General features: G+C 37.8%; 3 protein-coding genes across 8 annotated transcripts in view; all 3 read left to right on the top strand.

Annotated features, from left to right (window-relative positions):
* LOC307120865 (nischarin-like) overlaps nt 1-11599 on the top strand; it is a 34519-nt gene extending 22920 nt beyond the window's left edge. Inside the window, exons 13-16 of one of the 6 annotated variants that reach the window (XR_013815876.1) lie at nt 1248-1374; nt 7449-7493; nt 7574-7626; nt 11332-11599. Coding sequence is in view for 2 of the 6 variants with exons in the window: in XM_079808065.1 (XP_079664191.1) it covers nt 1248-1374; nt 7378-7493; nt 7574-7626; nt 7738-7858 (417 nt within the window). In the remaining 4 variants the exon portion in view is untranslated. Of the gene's footprint in view, nt 1-1247; nt 1383-7377; nt 7494-7573; nt 7627-7737; nt 8539-11331 lie in introns of those variants that run through there. The other 5 variants (XR_013815878.1, XR_013815879.1, XM_079808066.1 and 2 more) reach the window with 5 other exon arrangements.
* Nucleotides 1-25591, top strand: part of LOC307120889 (uncharacterized protein) — a 678898-nt gene that overhangs the window by 424064 nt on the left and 229243 nt on the right. The window lies entirely within an intron of this gene.
* nisch (nischarin) overlaps nt 24084-25591 on the top strand; it is a 67834-nt gene continuing 66326 nt past the window's right edge. Inside the window, exon 1 of the mRNA XM_079808057.1 lies at nt 24084-24302. Within this exon, the coding sequence (XP_079664183.1) occupies nt 24222-24302 (81 nt within the window). The 5' untranslated portion in view covers nt 24084-24221. The remainder of the gene's footprint in view (nt 24303-25591) is intronic.

Genomic DNA, 25591 nt, shown 5'->3' with positions numbered 1-25591 from the left:
TTTTTCAGTCTGTCTATTGAAAGTCTAGGCAATTAAACATTTCTTCTGAAGAGATCACTTTATATGATAAAGTTTTTCCTCATATATAAACGTTGATCAATTACCATTACAATTATCTCACTAATATTTGCTAACGAATTGTGTTGCAATAGCTCGCACACAGCACAAGGAAGCTTGATTTCAAATTAAATTTAATAAAATAAGAACAACTAAACAAATGACAAACAATAGCACGAATAAATACAATAGAATAAAGACACAAATGAAATCGACTGCTTTATTTCTTCAGGTAAGAAACTGAATAAAAAAACGAAGTAATCAAATTTAAAATAACATTGGATAATCTTCATTGTAAAAAATGAAATAGAGATGAATCCATTAAAGATTGAGGAGAGCGGCTGATATCGATACGGTAGAAAATGAGTATCGTATCGTTTCAGATATTATTGATATCGATATTTTTGACAACACTACTCCAATAACACTAAAGCTGATTGGCTGCAGTAGAAGCTGCATGTTGGTCTCATTTGTAGCGATAATACAGCAAATTATATTTGGACTAGCGAAAGTACCGCAGAATAAAATAAAACATTCTAAAGTGCTGCAGGATTTCAGTGAGCATTAGAAGCAGCGATACATGGACGTAGGAAAATTAAGACCCCGATATTGAAGACCTAAAACAGAATTTAAGACCCCGCAGACTGGGACTATTTTCAGCCGCTGCGGAATATCATATCAAGAGAGATGCTAACGGTCTAATCAGATCCAATGATCTATGCTAAGCTATGCTAATAGTGCTAGACCAGGAGATCGCTGAACTTTTTAACTCTAGGGGAGTCGGAGAATGAGCTAAAATAGTGGCGTGTTCTTTTAATGCTAATCTCTGACTAGATTTTCCTCCAGTTTTGGTTGTTTTGTCGTCACAAAAAGTAAAATTAGACTTAATTACGGTGATTCTGAAATAACATGAGCTAATGTCTGTGTGTGTGCTGAATCTCTCATGTCCTAACCAGGCATGACGCTTTGAGCTAAGCTTTTGTTCACATTGAAAGCGAAATGTTCTGTTAAATTCACATTCAACCTGACGATATTTGGACCAATGAGATCTCAATCTCTGGCTGGTGGCTCTGGTTTGGACATGTGGTCAAGCGTTACGGCGTTTATGATTCCTTGCACCCTTTATATGGACCTCCAGGGGTCCTGGTTGTGCTTGTGGCTAAAGAGAAGCCTGATGTTATTGTTGTCAGGTGGGTGATGTCCAGGCCGCGGGCGCGCCGCAGTCCTCCTCGTCCTCTCTCGCCGCGCCGCCCTCCTCTTCCTCCTCTTCCTCCCCCTCTCTGTCCCGCTCCACCCGCTCCACCTGCTCCAGTCAAGGTAATCATGTATGTATCGCGCTGCTCGGACGAGGGGGGGAAACTCAGACGGGGAGTTAAAGGGTTAGTTCACCCAAAAATGTAAATTGTGTCATTAATGACTGAGCCTCATGTGGTTGGACACCCGTCAGACCTCCGTTCATCTTCAGACACAAATGAAGATATTTTAGTGTAAAGCTGATGCTGAGAAAGGCTTCAGATTGGCCTCCATTGGCATTCAGTACATTTACACTCACAAGACCCATAAAAGGCACTAAAAACGTCGTTACAAAGTCCATCTCACCACAGTGACTCTACAATAATCTTACGATGCGACGACAATAGTTTTTGTGCGCAAAAAAAAATCAAAATAACACCTTTATCCAGCTTGTTCTTGTCTTCCGTGTGTGTCTCCACGACGCATGCGTGAGAATATGAGCAGATCCGGCGTTCGGGAATCCATGAAATGCTCACTTTAGCCCCATTTTGAGAACTACGCCGAGACCTAAAGCACGATCAGTGTAGAATTCAACAGCTGAGATACGCGCGTCTTCCTCTGCTCGTAAACAAATCTCTTCTGGGTCATGTGTCCGAACGCCGGATCTGCTCATATTCTCACGCATGCGTCGTGGAGACACACACGGAAGACGAGAACAAGTTGGATAAAGGTGTTATTTAGATTTTTTTTCCGCACAAAAACTATTGTCGTCACATCGTAAAATTATTGTAGAGTCACTGTGGTGAGATGGACTTTGTAACGACGTTTTTAGTGCCTTTTATGGGTCTTGTGAGCAGTGTTGGGGAAAGTTACTTTGAAAAGTAATGCATTACAATATTGCATTACTCCGTTAAAAAGTAAATAATTGAGTTACTTAGTTACTTTTTAAGAAGAGTAATGCGTTACGTTAATTTTGCGTTACTTTTTCTCACCTGGGCTGGGCTTGTTTTTGTTTTGTTTAGCTCTGCTGCCATTCTGGATAACGGTAGAATAGGATGCAGGAGAGAAACAAAAATCGAGTAATTTTCATCATCAAAGGTCAGCAGCAAGACATTGATAAATTAAATATAAAGGTAGATTATGCATAAAAATAGTTTTTTTATTTAACATTTAATTATTGGAGGTTTGCGTAGTACTTTGATTTTGCATTTGACTGATTTTATTCATTTTGAGGAGGACAGAATCTTTGGTGAGTTAAATAAATGCTCACATTTAGTCTGGAACGCCTCTGCACTTATTCTTCTCAACATGGGGGCAGGAGAGCTGTCAGTCAAATTAATGTGAAAGTAATTTGCGTTTTTTGAAAAAGTAACTCCGATATTTTGTTGTAAATTTGAAAAGTAATGCGTTACTTTACTAGTTACTTGAAAAAAGTAATATTATTACGCAACTCAAGTTACTTGTAATGCGTTTCCCCCAACACTGCCTGTGAGTATAAATGTACTGAATGCCAATGGAGGCCTTTCAGAGCATCAGATTTCAACAAAATATCTTCATTTGTGTCTGAAGATGAACGGAGGTCTGACGGGTGTCCAACCACATGAGGCTCAGTCATTAATGACACAATTTACAGTTTTGGGTGAACTAACCCTTTAAAGGGGAAGTGTGTCATTTCAAGGTTTCTCAAACACTCCTGTCTGTCATTGGTCGGATAAGCAAGTAGTCCCGCCCCCAAACTGGTTTTGTCTGCATGTAAAGATGCACGATATTATCAGCACATCGGAATCGGCCGATATGAAAAATGATGCCGATATGATAACGTGTTGATGTGAGCCTGCAATAACTCACCTGAGTGTGCAAGGACTGCTATAGCGATAAGATCACGTCAGCCCTGTGCTCATTCTTCAAGTGAAAACAAGCAAATGCATTGCACATATGATGATTTATATTGACAGTTTTTAAATGCTGCCTTGAATTTGTGAATCAACGCAGGATTGCCAGGTTTTCACAACAAAACTAGCCCAAAACTAGCCCAAAACTAGCCCAATCGCGTCTCCACACTCTCTAGCGCGCGCACAGCAGCTGAAGCTCCTCCGGGTCCTAGTGCCCGCCCGCTAGAATCTTATATAGCCTATTTAGTGCGGGCGCTATTGTTATAGTAATAAAATGCAAAGTAGAATACACAAATAAATAGTTACCTCTTTTTCTGAATAATAAAAGCATTAATGATGTCGAAGCACAAGCATGACACTTGTAAATTAAATACTTTTATATACAGTTTATTAATCTGTAATAACATTTTATGGAATAAAAAAATAATCAAGCACTAAAATAATTGTATTTTTTATTGATTCGAAGCTAAAGACAGCATCAGCTGATGTCATGCCACGCATGTGCACAAACATTACATCCAAAAATAAAATATTTATGTTACAACTGCATCTGTCTGGACTTTATGATTGTTATTTTCAGCGCTTTTAAAGGACAACTCATTTAATTAACACATGCTTATCGAGTAGATCGTTCTCTGGGATGCGTTTTCATGAAAATCGAATGTAAAGATTTTTATCTCTAAAATCAGATTAGCTTATAACGCTAGTCTATGGGGCATTGAATAAGTGGAATTAAATTGCTAGTTAAGACCACTAACAAGGCTCAAAATAGCCTCACACTAACACGGTAGCATAATGAGGGTCCCTACATGCAAACCCAAGCATTGAGAACTGTGTAAGTGTAAAAAAAATACTCCCACTTGTGCTCTTCGGTCAAAAATGACCAGCATAGGAAATTAATGAGAAATCTGCAAAACACAAATTCACAGAAAAAAAAATCTATATTTCTACCCCCCCAAAAAAACTAAAACTTTATAATAAATAGTCTTGAGATTTTTTAAATATATATTCAAATCCATCAACAACAAAAAAAATCATTAAATGTGTTCAAAAGAGAACTAGTGAATTCTCAAGCCTCTCCATAGAGACCTCTAGTGGTTACACACATGGTTGCAGGATTTCTTAAATAATTCCAAAAGAGGCGCTAATCTGCCTTAAAAAAAATATGTTGAAGGCCTAGTCTCTATTTTAACCTGAAATACTGCAATAATTAAAATAAAAAAAATGTGTATAATTTTCAATGGCAAAAATAGACCATAATTATTGCATAAATATAAAAAAAAAACATCAAATCATCTCAAAATACAATATTAAAAAGAAAAAATATTATTGAAGAAAAATAAATTGCATTGGTTTTACTGGGGTGGAGGAAGTTTAATTTTTAGGTGTACCAATGCAACCCCTAAACGAAGAGCACCAGAGGGTTAACAACTAATTAAAACTAAACTGAATTTGAAAACAAAAAGTCAAAATGAAATAAAAATAAAAATAATGAAAAATGCAAAACTATAATAACCTCGGGGTCACGGCACCATGTAACCCGTCCTGTTTGAACCACCCTCTCCAAGCGGGACTCGAACCCGGGTCCGCCCGCATGAGAGTCAGACGCTCTAACAGCAGATAAAGGCTGCAACCCCTAGAGTCAGTCACTAGCGCATCTCGAGATCAGAGGAGTGAGGTTTACACAGATTTAGGCTTAAAGTGTGCCGTGTAAACAGAATGGGTCACATGACGTCCCTCTATTGACATGAAAATTACACACTTCACCTTTAAACCTAAAAAAACGTCCCTCTGATGACGTTATTTCTCTGTTTTGGCGTCACATATTTCCTGCACTTTTTAATATCACATGCTTAAAAAATATTGTTTCTTCATTACATGATGATTGTAAATGAATAATGTGAAGCTTCTGAATTGTTATTTATAAGAAAAGCCCAGTTTTCTAAATCTCATTTCATTCTTCAGTTACTCCTGCATTCTGACTTATTGCATCTCATGGTCATAATCATGTTTCGCCCGTTTCTGCACCGCAGGAGAAATAAATCAGATTTCATCCGCTCTGATTTTTCTCATAACTTTGCCTTGAGTTGATATAGCAGGCGTCCGTCGCCTGAGCGGAGTCAGATGAGCCCAATCGCTGGGTTTTGTGCGGGTTCATTTGCATTTGTTGCTCTAAATGCCGATTGGGCTTGATTGATAAAGCATATGATCTCCATATTTGTCTCTTGAGTGTTAGTTACTAAGCAACAGCCTCGCTGCTTTTGATTAGACGTTCTATTTCTGCCAGCGGCATCTGAATATTCACGCTTGCGCACGCCTATAAAATGTGATTAAACATTGTTTTCTCAAATAATGAATGGAGTAATATTGTAATCTGGGATTCGAAATCATGTATATATTATCAGGACCTTTCATTTCTGTTTAAAAACTGCTTTTTTGTGTGTTATTTAATTAGTTTTACTTTGATTTTGTTGTTTGTCATCTGACTCCACATCATTAGATCAACTGATGTCTGATGGTGTGTGTGACAGTCCTGACGATTAAAGGATGATCTCCTCATCCCAGATGTTCATGTGTTTCTTCCTTCAGTTTTTTGAGGATCACTCCAGGATTTTTCTGCTCATAATGGACTTCAATGGGAACCAACGGCTGAAGGTCCAAATCACTGCAGTTTCAGAGGCTCTGACCAATCCCAGACGAGGAATAGAGTCTGATCTAGACAAACCATCGCCACATTTACAACACACACACACATTTATACACTTTAACCTCTAATGCTCATCTGGAGCTGCTCTGAGACACACCACGGGTTGAGCAATCAGGCCAGAAAGGTCACGTGATGTAGGCGGAAGTGCCGCCCCTGTGTTTACAAAGTTTAATTTCTTTTTTTAATTTACATTTAATTTTTAATTTCTAAAAAACTGATTTCAAAATGTAAAAACGCATGTAAAAAAATATATTGCACAATGATAACTAATGTAAATATTATCATAAGTGTGAATCAAAAAATGAAAAGCGCATTTATAAATAACAAGCATGATTTCATCTCTTAAATGTCATAGTGTGTTTGTCATAATTTAGACTAATTTCAGCTTATCTCATAATTAGGACTTTTAATCATAATTTAGATTTTTAAGTCATAATTTTTACTTTAAATCCAAAATGTAGAATTTTTATCTCAGAATTTTTTTAAGTCCTAATTTCAGCTGTTCATCTCACAATGACTTAGCATGTCATATTTATGACTCTTTATCTAATAATGAGGACTTTTAAAATCATATTTTCAACATTTTATCTCTTAAATTTGACTTAACATGACGATTTTTTTTACTTTTAATCAAATAATGAGGACTTTTAAAATCATATTTTCAACATTTTATCTTATAATTATGACTAAGCATGTCATATTTTTGACTTTTTATCTAATAATGAGGACTTTTTAAATTATTTTCAACATTTTATCTTATAATTATGACTTAGCATGTCGTATTTCGACTTTTTATCTAATAATGAGGACTTTTAAACTCATATTTTCAACATGTTATCTCTTAATTATGACTTTATGATAATTGAAATGAGCTGATCTGTGATATAGTGGAATATTTAGTGTCCCGAACTGAGCAAAGCCAGAGGCGATGGAACCAAACTCATCAAACATCTTCAGCAGAAAAAGGTTGAGCGGCGATGTGGGACGATGGTGAAGTTGGAGATGGAGTGTTTCTGCTAAAGGATGTGTGTGTGTTAGACTTTGTAAACACAGGGGCGGCACTTCCGCCTGCATCACGTGACCTTTCTGGCCTGATTGCTCAACCCGTGGTGTGTCTCAGAGCAGCTCCAGATGAGCATTAGAGGTTAAAGTGTATAAATGTGTGTGTGTGTTGTAAATGTGGCGATGGTTTGTCTAGATCAGACTCTATTCCTCGTCTGGGATTGGTCAGAGCCTCTGAAACTGCAGTGATTTGGACCTTCAGCCGTTGGTTCCCATTGAAGTCCATTATGAGCAGAAAAATCCTGGAATGATCCTCAAAAAACTGAAGGAAGAAACACATGAACATCTGGGATGACATGAGGAGAGGAATCATCAGGAGATGTTCATTTTGAAGTGAACTCATCCTTAAACAAATAAAATGTGTTTGCTGTGCATATAAAACTCCAGTGACTGATGAATAACTTTTACTTTTCATCTCCCTTTCAGAAATAACTTGTAAAGAAAAAGCTTTTATTACCAAAGAGATATTAACTCATGTGGATTCTACACTTACCCAGAGATGCTATGATGTTTACAGCTCAGCTTGTGAGCTCGTCCCGCAGGTTGGTTTGTGATAGAACACAATGAAGAAATTAATATAGTGGTGTGAGCAAAAACAAGAACACTGGTCCTTTTTTTGCAGGTGCAAACTCAAGTTGATTCCAGTTTGTCTTCGGACGTAATTTTTGAGAGCAGGTTAGTTCTCATAAACTTCTGTTTTTGTTTCTGCTATGCTTAATTTCAAGCTTAATTGCATCCTGAAATGTGCAATGCCAGTAGTTGTTGCATTCTCATTGTTGCCACAAGGGGTGCTCTATCGAGGAGACAGTCCATGTTTTTCCTTTGGTGCTGCATCCTTCGAAAGGCTCATTCGATTGTGTCACAAAGGATGTCCCAATTAGAAGGCTCTTCCAAATGCGTCCTGTGAAATAAAGGATACTAAAGATGGATCCTTCGCAGCCTTGCCTACCCCAGAATTCATTGCGCGCCAGTCGTTTTTTTTTGTTGAGAAATTGCAGAATTACACTTTTAAACGCAAGAATTGGGTTTCAACAGTGCAAATATCTACTTTGTTACATAAGCAGATTACTTTTTCAAGTAACTAGTAAAGTAACGCATTACTTTTAAATTTACAACAAAATATCTTAATTACTTTTTCAAAAAAGTAGCGCAAGTTACTTTGTTTTCCCATTTATTGACCGACAGGTCTCTCTCGTCCCCATATTGAGAACAATCGTGAGTCGTTCTGTGTAAACGCCCTCTTCACGGCCGGATTCACGAAAATCTGCTTAAGAAAATTATTAAGATAAATTCTAAGAAGTTCGTCTTGAAGTGCAATTCTTGAAAAATTCTTAAGAAGTTCTCAAATATTTTCTTAAGAACATCTTAATTTTTTTACTTAAGAAGAAAATAAAAGGTGTTATTTGGTGTTATTTTATTGAAAGGTCTTACTGAAGACTCGCTGAATGAAAAACACCCCAAAGCCCGTCTTTTTACGCTTCCTGCAGATTACCATAGATATCATAATAAGTGCAGACTATTTTTGTTGTGACTGGCTTGATGTGAGTAAGTCACTCATTGTCGTGTTTTTAAAGGGTTAGTTCACCCAAAAATGAAAATTCTGTCATTAATTACTTACCCTCTTGTCGTTCGACACCCGTAAGACCTCCGTTCATCCTCGGAACACAAATGAAGATATTTTAGTTGAAATCTGATGGCTCCGAAAGGCCTCCATTGGCTCAATGCACTTTACACTCTCAAGACCCATAAAAGGTATTAAAGACGTCGTTACAAAGTCCATCTCACTACAGTGGTTCTACAATAACTTTATGAAGCGATGAGAATAGTTTTTGTGCGCAAAAAAAACCTAAATAACGACTTATATAGTGATGACGATTTCAAAACACCGCATCATGAAGCTTCGAAGCGTTATGAATCAGTGAGTCGATTCAGCGGTTTGAATCGCCAAAGTCACGTGATTTCAGCAGTTTGGCGGTTTGGTCGCTTCATAAAGTTATTGTAGAGCCAAAAAGCCGTTTTATTCAGATTAGGCATAAGATTAATAGTAATGAATGTGTGCATATTGTAATTTAATTTTAATAAATTTGGTTACCTAGCTTTGAATCATTTTCATAGACATGTTAATTTACTGAAGGCTAACACTTCAGTAAATTAACATGTCTATGGAAATGATTCATAAAACATATAAATATCAGTTTAACATGTGTTTACAGTCTTCACTGACGAAAATGGAAAAACTCAATCAGTCATGTCTGCCACTGACATGGTTTTCAAGTTGTTGTTATCTCATTTTTTGGCGTTCAGAATATCTGCACATATGCAGATCATGGAAATCAATATTTTCTCAGGGGATCAAGCTTCCAAACCCCCCTAACTACCTCACATTTGGGACTTCAGTGATTATAAACCTGCCTACATCGTATGATTGAGGGATGTACAATATGGTCATGCAGAATAAGGCATTAATATTTGCTTTATAAGTAATAATAAACAGCCAATATCCTAATATGCGTATTCAAAACTAAAACCAGTCTGAAAAACCAGCTATGACCAGGCTGGGAGACCAGCTAAAACCAGCCTGACCAGTTAAAAAAGTGTTCAAAACTAAAACCAGTCTGAAAAACCAGCTATAACCAGGCTGGGAGACCAGCTAAAACCAGCCTGACCAGTTAAAAAAGTGTTCAAAACTAAAACCAGTCTGAAAAACCAGCTATGACCAGGCTGGGAGACCAGCTAAAACCAGCCTGACCAGTTAAAAAAGTGTTCAAAACTAAAACCAGTCTGAAAAACCAGCTATGACCAGGCTGGGAGACCAGCTAAAACCAGCCTGACCAGTTAAAAAAGTGTTCAAAACTAAAACCAGTCTGAAAAACCAGCTATAACCAGGCTGGGAGACCAGCTAAGACCAACGCTGACCATCTTAGGCTGGTTTTAGCTGGATTTTTCAGCAGGGAAGGTTCATGAGTGGTCACAGGTTCCTCAGATTAGCATTTCTGTGAGGTTTAAAGCAGCAGTAATAGATGGTTTTCGAAAGAGCCAGCAAACACAGTCCTTTGTGTGAGTTAAACTCATTCTCCAATGACATCAGGCTGTAAAACTTGTTTTTAGTTCTACCTACAGTCTTTATTTTTAAGAGCTGATCTCACATCTACAGTCAGACACTTTGGGATGCTAATGCTAATGTGTGAATGGGGGATGGTAAACCAACAACTGTTCTCCATTTAAACATTACTTCAGCACAGGCGAGGCCGTTTTAAAGGCCCTTTCTTGTGTTTGCAGCTCTTAGCTTCTGTTAGAAGAGATTAGCAAGCGGTTTGACAGATATCAATGAAGGTTTTTATGATAAAGGAAGGCTTATTTCTGAGTGGGGAGGGTTTCAAATATTTACTCTTTACTTTGTAAATTCCTCTCATAGTGTGAATAACTTCCACGGTTACCTGTTACTAATGTGCTAGCTAGCTCGAGAAGAGAGTCATGTGACTAGCCTACGTCTGACTAGAATAACAGCCCTTCCCCCAAACCACACACACACACACACACACACACACACGCCTGCAAGTGTAAACTGAGAGGGTTTAAACACACATTGAGCTGCTTTGACTTTGTGTTTTACATAAACATGCATTTAATCTGCATGTTAGCTTTAGCTGGAGTTAAATTATTGACATTAGCTTCAGCAACAGATGCTATTGTGCAAGACTTTTACCCTGAGAAAAAAACTCCTCAAAAGTCTGTACTTTTCCATTTCTTGTGTGTTTTTCACCCTGAACACTCCTCCCTCGTTCCTCAAATCCCACCCCGTCCTTCCCAACAACTTCTTAAAGAGGACTTGTTTGGGTCTGTAACTGTTAGCGTGTAGCATGTAGGGCTCAGATAACATCCACATCTTACACCATTGGATGGGGCTAATATCATCAACGGCCATTTTAAAGGCTACGTGCTCTCTGATTGGCTGTTGCTGTGGCTAATCAGGTTAGTGTGTGACTGCAAGAATGCACAGAGAAAGCAAAATATCCCTCTTACAGCCCTCCTTATAGTTTCACACAAACAGATAATGAAATATGGTGCATAATGTGTGAAAGCGGGAAAGTTGTGTGGCCTAGCACTAAGATTAGCATGGTTCAGATATGCTTGTGGAAGGGTTATTGAGTCAAAGGGTGTGTGTAGCTGTATGGGTGGATCCTGTTGCACACTAACAGTTAGCAAAGCTGAAAATCAGTGTGTGCTTATGTAGTTGTTACACCTTTGCTGTCCACGTTATAACCAGCTGGTTTGTGAGCATTTTAAATAAACGCTAATTTTGTGTAGACACCATAATTTTACTCTTTTGACTTTAAATAATTACGATGCTCACAATAAAGCATCTGTTTCCTGTGGAAGACATTACAGATGAGCCGTTTGGAAAATGCCTTCAGTGTCCAGGAGCCACTTAAAATGGCGGACACCTGTGGAGAATGAGCAGTTATATCTGGATCTGGAAATGGTGATCCTCGTAGGAAAACACCTGAAGATGTTGAGGATTCTCGCGGTCAGACGCTTTCCTCAGAGTCACAGCGGTTCATTTACAGAAGTGAGAATCACCACATCCATTAAAGGACATCAACTGCAGATCACAGGGAGAATCCAGACATCTATTGTTTTGGTGACTAAAATAAAAATAAAAGTAATAAAATTGAATTAAATATGAAAAAAAAAAATTTTTTTATTAAATAACAAAATTTTATTAAATATGAAAATTGAATTAAATAATAGAATAGAATTAAAAAATAAAATTGAATTAAATAATCAAATAGAATTAAATATGAGAAATAATAATAATAAATAATAATAATAAATATGAAAATTGAATTAAATAATAAAATTGAACTAAATAATAAAATTGAATTAAATATGAAAAAATTAAATGATAAAATTTAATTTTATAAGATTAAATTAAATAATTAAATTGAATTAAATAATAAATGTAATAATTAAATTAAATAAGATTAAATTAAATAATAAAATTGAATTAAATAATGAAATTAAATAATACAATTAAATTAAATAATAAAATTGAATTAAATAATTAAATTAAATAATACAATTAAATTAAATAATAAAATTGAATTAAATAATACAATTAAATTAAATAACAAAATTAAATTAAATAATACAATATAAATAAATATGAAAATTGAATAAAATATGAAAATTGAATTAAATAATACAATTGAATTTAATTATACAATAGAATTAAATATGAGAAATGTTAAATATGAAAATTTTATTAAATATGAAAAAACTATACAATTGAATTAAACTATACAATTGAACTAAATATTAAAATTGAATTAAATATGAAAAAATTACATAATAAAATTGAATAAAATACTAAAATTAAATTAAATAATACAATTTAATAAAATAATAAAATAAAATTAAATAATACAATAAAATTAAATAATTCAATAGAATTAAATAATACAATTTAATTTAATAAGAACATTTAATTAAATATGAAAATGGAATTAAATATGAAAAAATGTAATAATACAATTGAATTAAATAGAATGACAAACACACTTAACATCATGGCTAAAATACAAATGAAAACGGAAAATATATATAAAAAAAGATAATTCTTCAGCATGTGTTGAGCTCAGGGGTTTTATCTGTATTGAGACACTGATCAGCGCTGCTATAATCTGCTCTAATGTATTGATCACATGATCACATGATCACATGATATTCTCCCAATCGCAGTGAATCATTGATTATATTCCTGCTTTAAATGTTTTAATGAAAGTCTCATACATTCAGAAGGAAACCTTTAATGCACTTCATGTTGATAACAAAAATGGAATATATGTTTTTTCTCTTTGTATTTTATAAACCAATATGGTATGAGATTATCCTTATATTTAATACATTAAAAGAGTATCTTCACATCACTAACCACAGCTGTGTCATTCAGAACCAGTGGCTCGAATGGGCAAGAGGATAAATGACCAGTCCTGGTTAAAGCATGTGCTCTTGTATATGTTTATTAATTCCGGCTGACTGAGACAGATCCTCCAGGAGGTGTGTGTGTGTGTGTGTGTGTGTGTGTGTGTGTGTGTGTGTGTGTGTGTGTGTGTGTGAGCAGGACTGGTGCAGGAGGCTCTTCAATGTCTGAGACGTCTGTGAAGGAGAACAGAGGATATAGAGGAGGAGGCGGAAGACATGAAGCCTTGGGCCTGTTAGGAGATTAAGCTCCGTGTGAGAGGAAGAGAGCGATCAGCGGGAGAGAGAGAGAGAGATGAGAGAGAGAGAGAGAGAGAGAGAGAGAGAGAGAGAGAGGGAGAGGGAGAGAGACAGAGAGAGAGAGAGAGAGAGAGAGAGAGAGAGGAGGGAGGGAGAGAGAGAGAGAGAGAGAGAGAGAGAGAGAGAGAGAGAGAGAGAGAGAGAGAGAGAGAGAGAGAGAGAGAGAGAGAGAGAGAGAGAGAGAGAGGAGAGAGAGAGAGAGAGAGAGAGAGAGAGGGAGAGAGAGAGAGAGAGTCGATTGGGATTGAGTGTCCTCTTATATAATTATCTGTGTGAATAATCCTGTGTTTGTTCAGCGGGGGAAGGGAAGCTGCTTTAGCTGCTCTCAGATCTGCAGTTGTTGAGCTAAAGTCTTTCACATGGACAGATTCATCTATCAGACACTTCTATCTCAGAGACTCAGCGCATTCAAGATACACCTTTAACAATTAGCACTGTAGCATTTGAGGCTATCCCCTCTAAAACCAGCTATGACCAGCTGTGACCAGCTAAAACCAGCTAAAACCCGCTAAAACCAGCTATGACCAGCTAAAACCAGCTGTGACCAGGCTGGGAGACCAGCTAAAACCAGCTGTGACCAACTAAGACCAGCTAAAACCAGCTGCGATCAGGCTGGGAGACCAGCTAAAACCAGCTGCGATCAGGCTGGGAGACCAGCTAAAACCAGCCTGACCAGCTATGACCAGGCTTGGAGACCAGCTAAAACTAGCCTGACCAGCTAAAACCAGCTGTGACCAGACTGGGAGACCAGCTAAAACCAGCCTGACCAGCTAAGACCAACACTGACCCACTAAAACCAGCTATGACCAGGCTTGGAGACCTGCTAAAACCAGCCTGGCCAGCTAAAACCAGCTGTGACCAGACTGGGAGACCAGCTAAAACCAGCCTGACCAGCTAAGACCAACACTGACCAGCTAAAACCAGCTATGACAAGGCTGGGAGACCAGCTAAAACCAGCCTGACCAGCTATGACCAGGCTTGGAGACCAGCTAAAACTAGCCTGGCCAGCTAAAACCAGCTGTGACCAGACTGGGAGACCAGCTAAAACCAGCCTGACCAGCTAAGACCAACACTGACCCACTAAAACCAGCTATGACCAGGCTTGGAGACCTGCTAAAACCAGCCTGGCCAGCTAAAACCAGCTGTGACCAGACTGGGAGACCAGCTAAAACCAGCCTGACCAGCTAAGACCAACACTGACCAGCTAAAACCAGCTATGACAAGGCTGGGAGACCAGCTAAAACCAGCCTGGCCAGCTAAAACCAGCTGTGACCAGACTGGGAGACCAGCTAAAACCAGCCTGACCAGCTAAGACCAACACTGACCCACTAAAACCAGCTATGACCAGGCTTGGAGACCTGCTAAAACCAGCCTGGCCAGCTAAAACCAGCTGTGACCAGGCTTGGAGACCTGCTAAAACCAACACTGACCAGCTAAAACCAGCTATGACCAGCTAAAATCAGCCTGACCAGCCAAAACCAGCCTGACCAGCTAAAACCAGCTGTGACCAGCTAAGACCAACTCTGACCAGCTAAAACCAGCTATGACCAGGCTTAGAGACCAGCTAAAACCAGCCTGGCCAGTTAAAACCAGTTGTGACCAGGCTGGGAGACCAGCTAAGACCAACACTGACCAGCTAAAACCAGCTGTGACCAGCTAAAATCAGCCTGACCAGCTAAAACCAGCTGTGACCAGGCTGGGAGACCACCTAAAACCAGCCTGACCAGCTAAAACCAGCTGTGACCAGGCTAAAATCAGCTAAAGGAGTTGTTAACTACACTCTTTAGCCATAAATATGTACCTTATCGTCTCCAAACAACATTATAGCCATTTACTGTAGTCTTGCTGTCGCTGGAGCTAAACGGGCTAACTCTTGCTACAGTGCTCTGAGCACTCAGGGTGTTTCAGTCTCTGACACATTTTGGTGGGGTAACACCATGACCAAACGCTAGCTGTGTGAAGTACTGAGAACTCGCTAGGCAGGTCAAACCTTTGAGTCGAGCTGACAAGCCTTTGGTTTTGCATGTCATGACATGTCATCAGAAGTGCTAGAGGACACTGCAAAAAACATTCTTCTCTGTATTGTCTAATTAATTAGTCATTTTTTATAAATTTTTCAAAAAATAAGTTGATTTAAGTGTTTTTAGATGTGTGCAATGGAAGAACATAATGTTTTGCAGTGGACGTAATTGTGTGCCACCCTCATCTAAAGTTTTACACACGGGTCACAGATTTGTTTCTATAGTGAAGACCTCTGAGAGGAACCCATCCCCCACACACACACACACACACACACACACACACACACACACACACACACACACACACACACACACACACACACACACACACACACACACACACACACACACACACACACACACACACACACACACACACACACACACACACACTGTAGTCAGGCTCTTGGGCATTTAAAGGTATAACGCACATTTATTTTGAATGTAATAATGTAGAGATGTTCAGTTTTCACTGCAGTATTAGCCTGTGCTGATCATTCCTATCCAGATCACGTGATCTGTAATTGAAACTTCATGTTTTATATGACACCAAACAGCAAAACTAAAGCCCCGTTTCCACCGAAATTACCTGGAACAATTTGTCCCAGGAACTTACGTCTTACCGCGGAGTCTGTAACATCATCAGCGGCGGCCATCTTGTCACAGGCCAGCTTTCTGGCGGCCATCTTGTCACAGGCGGCCATCTTGTCACAGGCCAGCTTTCTGGCGGCTTCTGATGTAAGGCGAGTGATCTGTACACAAATACTCTTATCTCACTGAAATCTGGACGGATTTACAAATGGTTTGGTTTCTTGCAAACGTTATTAACGTGGCTACAATTCTGGATGCATGAACAAATTATGAATAATTATTCATAAGTATGCAGTGTCATAACTACATCTCTGACGTTTATAACAAACGTGTGGACGTCAACCTCCATTGGCCAGCAGCGCGGACGAGACATCTAGACTTTATTATGGATATCTATGTACATAACAATCAAAACAGACTGGGCATTCTGACCAATCAGAGCAGAGTAGGCTCTCGGAAGGAGGGGTTTAGAGAGACTGAATCTTCGAACTAACTGTTTCAGACGTGAGGTGATGCTGCAATCTATATAATGAGAAAATTAAAGTGTTTTTTGACCTTGGATGCGTGTAAAGCTGTTGTTCGAAACCTTTAAAACAGAATGGAAGAGAACTAAAGTGGATAAAGGATTTTTTCAAAGTTTACAAAGGCATTTTTTATTTGAATAATGTGCACTTATGAATCATACACAATAGAGAAGTGGGTATTAAATATGGTCATTGTTGCCTTTATTAGGTATTTCATTATATGAGTATGGCCTTTAATGCAAGATAAAGAAAAGGAGAACAAGGCTTGCATGGAGAGCCAGGTTTGACGTCACTTGTTTACTAAAGGTCTTGACTCCCCTCTTCCTTCACTCATCGTCACAAGATCAAGATCTTCTGCTTCTTTGTAACTCGAATCTTCCTTATTTCAGTTTCAACTTGATCAGAATTCTATACTTCCTTTCAGAACGGTTATCTAAAATGTCATTTACAGAATGTTAATGGCCTGAAAGAATTATCTATTTCATTGAAAGTATTCCATGTAGTTTCTGAATCAGTATGAGGTCATAAAATCAATATGAGATCATAACAATTAAAACAAATTATAGATTATGTAAGACGCTGCCCTGGCGTTTACAGTATGGGAGTGTCCTTTCTAACAATTAAAAAAACCACAAGACTCATCTGAACACCGTAAGCTCGGGTCAAAGGGTAGCCTTGTCTCATTCCTCACATGTACGGCCCCAAAATCGTGTTCCTGCCATAAGGCATTTTTAATCTAGACTAGTTGGATATTATGAATGTGTTTGAATAGAACACGTTATAAAAAAGTTTTCTTTCATCAAGGTTTAGCTTCAAATTCATATTAATGTTTAAGTGTGCATTTTCAGAAGCTGGAACTGGTTGCCACATTTCCATTTTTATTAACTTACAAGAGTACATCTGATGAAAACTGTCAAAAACAAGCCCATGCCACTTTGTCACGAAAACAAAGTTTTATTTTGCTTAAAGGGATAGTTGGTCCTCCGCCTCAACAGAAGAAGAAGCACTTCTGTAGCCCCGCCCATCGACTCATGGGCTAAACGGATCGTGCTACCGATCAATAAACATGCCGAAGATAGCGAGATATTGAGCTGTGCCTGGTTGTGGAAGCTCAAAAGCTTCCTTCAGATTCTAATATTAGGAATGTGTGGTGGAACTTTATTTTTAATGAAGATCCAGCTCACGTGCGTAAGACATTGCACGTTTTTTCGCTTAATTTAACCGCGGATTCGTTTGTAAACAAGACACAGGTCGAGACTGGATTTGCAGACAGATTGAGATTAAAACACAATGCTGTGCTTCTCTATTAAATCTGACAGGAATGGTTTCATATGTGACAGTATTGCATTGTTACAGATCGTTTGATATCTATGTTGCGGAAGTTTTGAACATCCTGATTCGTCTGCAGTGACGTTTTGCTGATGCACGTGCTTGGCAATTCCCCACATGTAATGACGGGGAGCCGAAACTCATTATTATGCAAAACTGTTATCCAATCATAGCAGTGGGCGTTTACTTCCGAGTCTTTAGTGCGGCACGCCCATAAAAACAGAGCGTTCCAGGAGAGAGGCTCAAAACCAGGGCAGAAAATAGCCTATTACTTATTCATTATGATGTTTACGAATGTAAAAATCACACAAACGTCATAAGTTGACCTCAGACAATCATATTAAATTATAAAAACCCCTTTAACGTTCAATTATGTTGGAATTATTAGAACAATTTAAATGACAGGTTACCATTTTGAAGACGAGTATTGTTGAAGGCATTTAAGCATTTAAGATGCTAATGTGTGCTATTGCTAGCTAAAAGTTTGTATTAGCAGTATTATAATTCAGTTATGTGATATTAAAATATATGAAATTGAATTGGATGAATAATAGGGTGGCTAATAAAATTCACTTTGAGACTACATGATGTTGAAGTCACATAAACAAATTGTGTTTCAATTTCATTGATTCATACGTGATTTAATCTTTTCACTTTTTTTAAGTGTGCATATTTTCATATAGTATTTGTTATAACTCCAATTGTATTCGTCTGAAAGAAGACATCAACTCGATCTCAAGGCAATTCGTACATATTTTACGAGGCGGCTAATTCATACAAATTTGTACGAATTGGTACGATTTTTGCTAAATTGAGTTGGTAAATTCATATGATTTAGTACGCATGATCTAACCTCAAACCCCGCCCCTACCCATCACTGCAGTAGACAAATCATACAAATTCATACGAGTGAGGCCGTAAGAATTAGCCACTTCGTACAAATACGTACGCATTGTTCGTGAGATAGCGTTGGAATGTCATTTACACCTCGGATGGCTTGAGGGTGAGTAAATCATGGGGTCATTTTCAGAACGAAACGGTGTAATTTTTAAGGAAAATGCCGCCTGTTTTAGGACCATTATTTATTTGTTCATTTTTTGCATTGTTTTCATGACAGTTAAAGACATTTCTTCAAATTCTCCTTACTATAATGGATACTAGTGAAATGTAAAAATATCCCTCAAAAAAATGATTCAGGTCATAGATATGACACATTTCAATTCTGTCCACTTTACTTAAACATATCTAATTTTGTTACAACTTAATTGAATTGTGTTCAATCAACCTAATATATTTCAAACTGAAGTTTACCTAATTAAGTTGTGTTAAAACTACATGACATATTTGTGTTAACATAATTAACTGGGCAGTGGATTTGTAGTTCCCAGCATGCTTTGCAAGGGACTCCATTAGGAGAGTACATTTAGGGATTAAAGTGTTATTTTATGTGTTTTTCTATAAAGGGGAAGATGTTGTTAGTTAACGTTAGTGTTTAATGTTCAGTTATAATGTTTTAATTTAAGTTTGACAAGTATAAAAAAGTCATGTTATAAGTATATAAATGTAATTTAAACTAAATTTGATCAAATTGAGTTGGACCAACTCAATTACATTTCATTGCATGAATTAATTTTTTATGAGTAAGGGCTACACATATTTATTGGATGGAAAACCTGCCCTCAATTAAATTTTGTTTGTCCAACGAGTTATTTTTTTGAGTGGACACTGAACAAAAAAATGTCCTGCTTAAATAAAATGAGCCAAAGCAACACAATTGTTATACATTTTGTCCTAACTTGTGTTCAATCCACTTGAATATATGTAAAACTGAAGTTTACTTAATCTGTTTTTGTTGAGATTAAACAAATGATTTGTGTTGCATTAACTGAAACTGTGTGGAGGTTGTTAGTTCCCAGCATGCTTTGCATACGGCTAAATCAAGAGAGAGTAAATGTCATTATTTTATATGTAAAAGTTTATTATTATTTTATGTATTTTTGACTAAGATAAGAAAAGGGGTATTTGTTATACTGTCTTGTATTTATGCATATTGAAATAAAACCATATACTCTTCATAATCCTAAATATACAATCTAAAAAATGGGTTGAGAATGGACTAACCCAGCGATTGGGTTGTTTTAAGCAAACATTTAACCCAACCGCTGGGTTAAAACGACCCATTCACTGGGTTAAAACAACCCAATTGCTGGGTTGGTCCATTTTCAACTCAACTTGGGTTGTTTTTAACCCAGCAGGATCCATTTCCTTTATGCAAAATATAAATACTTTCTATAATATGTCATAAAAACCGCATGAATAATTAATTTAAGAATGGTTTTAGATAGATCCCACCATATCAACTCCACAGAACATATAGAATATTAATGTATATAGAATATAGAAATATAGAAATGGAGCCACACACACTCCGCTAGGTTTGGCTTGAAGAAGTTGCACCACAGTTATCAGACGAAGCTGTGCAGGAAAGGGGCGGAACCGCTGGTGATCACAACACTCGGAGCCTTTCTGTTTCAACTTTTTGCATTTTTATTGACTAGCAAGGTTTTAAATTTCCTTATTGACATGTCATACACAAAGACTAAAGATGATCATTGTGCGCCTCGAAGCGGAAACCCAATTAGTGGCGCAGATTATTCGGTTATATGGGCTCTTTTGCACTGACACACACCTCGTCTCAAGAGCATTGCCATTGTTCTAGTGTCAGATCTTCAAGAGCCAGCACTGATTTTGAAGGGTGTGTGTGTGTGTGTGTGTGTGTGTGTGTGTGTGTGTGTGTGTGTGTGTGTGTGTGTGTGTGTGTGTGTGCTGGAAAGAAGAAAGAGTGCTTCTTAAATGTATCATATTTCAGTTACCACCTTCTTTCATGACCCCAAAATAAAACATAAAAAGATCTAGTGATGTTCGGTTTAAACAATGCACCGGTAAAGGTTGATTGAGTAAGAAAAAAATCTAGACAACGTGTAGCAAAAAGTCAATTTATTATGAAAAACATTCACATAGGGTTTACTCTTGCAGTACAAACCGCTGCTATGTTTATCATGAGTGGTCAAATGATCTTGACGGTGATTGGCTGGCTGGTCTCACTCCCACTTTGGACCCTTTTCTCCCCCCCTTTAACAGACCACTCGTAATACATCACAGAACAAACAAACAATGACAGATTTAGTTGTGAAAAACAACGTGTTACCTGTGGCAGGTGTCTAAATACAAGGTGCCACAGTGTCACAGAATTGTTTGAAGTCCCTCTGCATGAAGTCTTCGCTTTGCATCACGTCGTCTTCTGATGGGAAATACTGCATGCTTTCTTCTTGATCCAAGCCGAAGAGGGAAAACGGCTGGTGTTGGTTCATCTGCCGTGCGTAAAACCTGGGTGGTGAAGGCAGATCTGGACTGTCCAACAGTGCGCCTCTAGCGTTCTCCAGCACACCCAGGTACGAGTCCATATCCGCAAAGTCCATTTCGCACTCCGACCCGCTGTCTATTCCAACGGAGTCTGATCGCATATGCATCATCTGGTATTTCTCGTGCATGAGGAACTGATTGGTGTTCCTGGGCGCCCTCATGCCAGGTGCTCGGTTGCCTTGAACATTGGCAGGACGCAATGAGACCACAGTGGCAGACCACCGAGGTTGTCTTGCACGGTTTCTGCGCATTTCTGGACAGTGCGCCCTTCTCCCTGGCCTCCTTCCCCATCTGTGCCACTTGTGTTTACCACCGCCGTTGCTTCTCCTCGGCTCACTCTTGTGTTTTTCCGTCTCCTTGATGGAGGGTCTGTTGCCGTACACCTCCCATTGGCATATCATGCCCCTTCCGCACATTTTCTCAGCGTCTAGCATCAGCTGTATCACATAATCTGGAGGGCAACAAAGGCTGTTTCTTCTCCTTGATTAGGGGTTTTGGTTACTCGTGCCTCTACACGATTCACCCCCTCAGTCGTCTACCTTTTTACAATCTTTTCCGATTTTTTCTTTGTCACTGGCTTTAGATGGCACATAGCCTGGCGCAGTGCCCTCTGGATAGGCAGCTTGACGCGCGCGTGGTTCTGATCTGAGATCAGTCACACCCCTCCTCAGCTTTTCCGAGTAACCAGTGTCTTTTTTGCCTCAGATTAAAAGCTAAATCCTTGTCTAAATGTCTAAAGAGTGTAAAAAGAGTGTTTGTAGTTTGTTTTACTTTGATTAAATGCCAACAAACTACGCTTTCTGCTCGTCCTGCCTAGCGTTAGTCTCGAAATGACAGTTGACATCTACAGAAACCAGCGTCTAGTGTGATATTTATAGCGTTGGGGCGATTCAAATCGCGTCGACGGCATAGGGGCGTTTCATTCTTTCCTGAGGTAAAATATTTAAAATTTGACTATATTTTGTATCTAAAACATGCTAAATATGCTCCTTTATGTTTATATTTTCAATATTTTAAATCAAACATCTCGTTTTACTTGAAGTGCGCCGACAACACGAGAATATTAGCCCTCCGCGCTCAGAATGGTTTGTTCCTTCTCTGGGCGTCTTCGCAGCTGCTGTTCCAGGATCAGTTCTTGCTGTCACAATCCGCGTCTCTTTCATAGATAGACAGGAACGTTCAACTGCTCCTAGATCAGTTGAGAAACGTCCTAACGACAAAGAGAGTGTATACGTGATGTATGTGAAAGATGTGAGGACAACAAACTAATGGCTGAACGGGTAGTTCTCTTTTATGTTTGTTTCTCGGTTCAGATTTTGGCGATATACGAAAACACACTCTCGTTTTCCTTATAAGGATATTAAATGCTCTATATATAGATGCATATAAACTATTTTTTTTGTTTATTTATCCACATTACTAACATTTTCCATCGATGTGGCATTTATTGTTTAATCGGGAGTGAACCGCCTGAACAAATGACTTACTATTTTGGAGGGGGAACAGTCAATAAAATGCTTTATGACCTAACGGCACATACAAACACACACTTTCCTTCTTCCATTCGACCAGGCTCGAAAAACCTTTGAATAACAAACAAGGAGGAGGAAAAGGCACTTCCTTAAACATGAGTGGAGAACTAAAGCACTGATTTTCTCTATAAACCCACATCGAGCTCGACGAACCGCGTTTAAAAAGATGGTCGCCTTTAGCCTGACATGAATAAATAAACAAATGAACGAGTGAATGCATTCAGTGCATCAATGACTACACGAGTGAGTGAATTAATGAAATCCAGGATAGATAGAGAGAGGAAGACTATCCCAGTAAACACATAACGTTCCCTTGTTGTTTTGGGAACCAAAAATGGTTATCTTTGTTGCTGAATTTGCATATGTAAGCTAAATAATTATAATAATGATATAAAATGTATTTATATATTTCATGATACGTTTTATTAATAAATAATGTATGCAAAACAGTGATTGTGTTAGTTTTCTTTCTTTAAATAATGTTAGATAAACTATTATTATTATTGTAAAATGTGCATTTTATATGATTTATAATAATAATAATAATTCACCATATTTACATAATTATAAACAATAAATCAAATTAATTGATTCACAGAATTGTTACGATTTATGTGTTCTCATTATTTTTTTAAATTATTTTTAATGTATTATTGGTCACAACATATTCCTTGTCTCTGAAACCCCTAGAGGTTCATCATGATATTGCAGGGGTGCTTGGGTTTGTTACAGAAAGACTGTCACATGACCATTTTTTTTTTTTTATACATATACGTGTTTACAAATATAAAGTGTTTGATATTAAAATCTATCAAAATATTACTTCACTCTGATATCAAATAAGTTACAAAAAGTCTTGTAAATGTATTGTTAAGTATATGTATTAAAGATAGACCCACACATGTCCGGGTTTCTCAGAGTGGAAGTAGTTGGGTTAACTTAAAGCGGTGAATGAGAGAAAATGTTTTTTTGTGTGTCCCCATTTGCTCAGATAGCAGAAGAAAAACGCCACAATAGTGATTTCACAACTTTCAAAAAGAGGGGGAAAATAGAGTGAGATTGATAACGGCAAATATGTACATTTTTACCGTCAAACGCCCTCACAGCAGCGGTAACTTTTTATTTTTTTTGTAATTTGAGGCAAAGTATTAGTGTTATAAATGTACGTACATTAAAAAAAAATGAAATTACAAAAAAAAAAACTGCAAGATTTACGATATTGATGACCGTTAAAACGCGTCATCGCAGTCTGTGAAAAGGCTCGCCACAACGTTATATGTGAGTGAGTACGTAAAGTGAATAGGGGAATCTCATCGAATTCACCCTAATTTAGATCACTGGAGTTGATATTTATGACTGGAGTTGGAAACAGTGAGATAGTTGTAGTAGGGGGCGATAAAGCGCTGTGTGTGTGTGTGTGTGTGTGTGTGTGTGTGAACGCCGCGGAGAAACACGAGGAGGAGGAGCTTCACTCCGGGTTAAACCACAACAAAGATGGAGGCGCTACATGACAGCTAGACTTGCGTTCTTCATCGCGCCGCGCTCAAACTCGCGCTGAAGTGAAGAAGATGGACGCGCCGCCTCTGTCAGAGCAACGCCCGGAGAAACGCGTCCGCATCGTGGGCTCCGAGCTGGTGGACAATTACACGGTCAGTCCGGGGGCTTTGATTTGGGTCGGTTCTCAGGGCACATTCAGGCTTAAAGACGTGCGAATAAAATAAGTGAAAATGATTTATATTGTTAGTTTAGATGGATAAACGCATATTTAGTGTAGATTAGATTCATATAGGACTTGTGTGACGTATAAATAACACGTTTTATGAAAACTGAGTGTTGCATAAGAGCGGATGTCGTTTTTTTTTATTTAAATAATATATATTTGATGATATATATAAGAGTTATCATTATGGGAATTAACATCTAAATGTTGATAAATAACCAGTTAAACTCTGCGGACCCTGTACATTGACCCTCTACTTTCTGCAGATATGCATCACTTTGGCATTTGTTTTACACAAAGTAACTTAATTACACTAATTAAATTAAAAAATAAATAAACTAAATAAAAATTAGCTTTTTTATGTACCCCCCATACCCATATACAGTGGTATAAATGCAATATCCCTATGTCATTTAACAGAAAACACTGAAATTTCAGGGTTTTCTGTAAAATGACACAGGGATATTGCCTTTAGGATGAATTTGATATGCTGGAAACAGCCCAAACTGTCTGCAGGGTGCTAGAACATTATCTGTTTTTTTATATTTTAAAATATTTAAAAAATAGAGAAAGGTATAAATGCAATATCCCTGTGTCATTTTACAGAAAACCCTGAAATGACATAAAACACTATAAAATATAAAAAAAACAGAGAAAATGTTCTAGCACCCTGCAGACAGTTTGGGCTGTTTCCAGCATATCTCAGCAAACACTATTACAGCTCAGACAACATATACTCACATGTTTATCACTTTTAGCAGTGCTTTATGAAACTTCAGAGGGTTTCCTGTAGAATGACACCAGTATTGTGTGTTAAGAGACACTGTGTGTGTGTGTGTGTGTGTGTGTGCGTGTGTGTGTGTGTGTGTGTGTGTGTGTGTGTGTGTGTGTTTATGGGAAGCTTTTACATTTGGGTCGGACAAATCCAGGCGGAAATGATCCCCGAGCATAAGAGGTTCATAATAATAATAATAATAATAATAGCGTGTCACTTAAATTATTTGCATCCTCATTTGCATAATGCACAATATAAGAGTTATATATGAATCTATGTTCTGAAATATCTCACGATTCTCACTGTATTCATCGCAGTTGAGTGTTTATATCTCACAATTATGGCTTTTTTTCCCAACAGAATTGTGAGATTCAGTTTCGTTTTTAATAACCCACAAATAACTCACAAATTTCACTTGTGTTTTAGAATTGTGAGATTTAAAC

The sequence above is a fragment of the Gobio gobio genome (assembly GCF_949357685.1).
Source record: "Gobio gobio genome assembly, chromosome: 24".
Lineage (NCBI taxonomy): Eukaryota > Metazoa > Chordata > Actinopteri > Cypriniformes > Gobionidae > Gobio > Gobio gobio.
The sequence above is the reverse complement of the archived record's forward strand: the minus strand, read 5'-3'. Positions and strand labels throughout refer to the sequence as shown.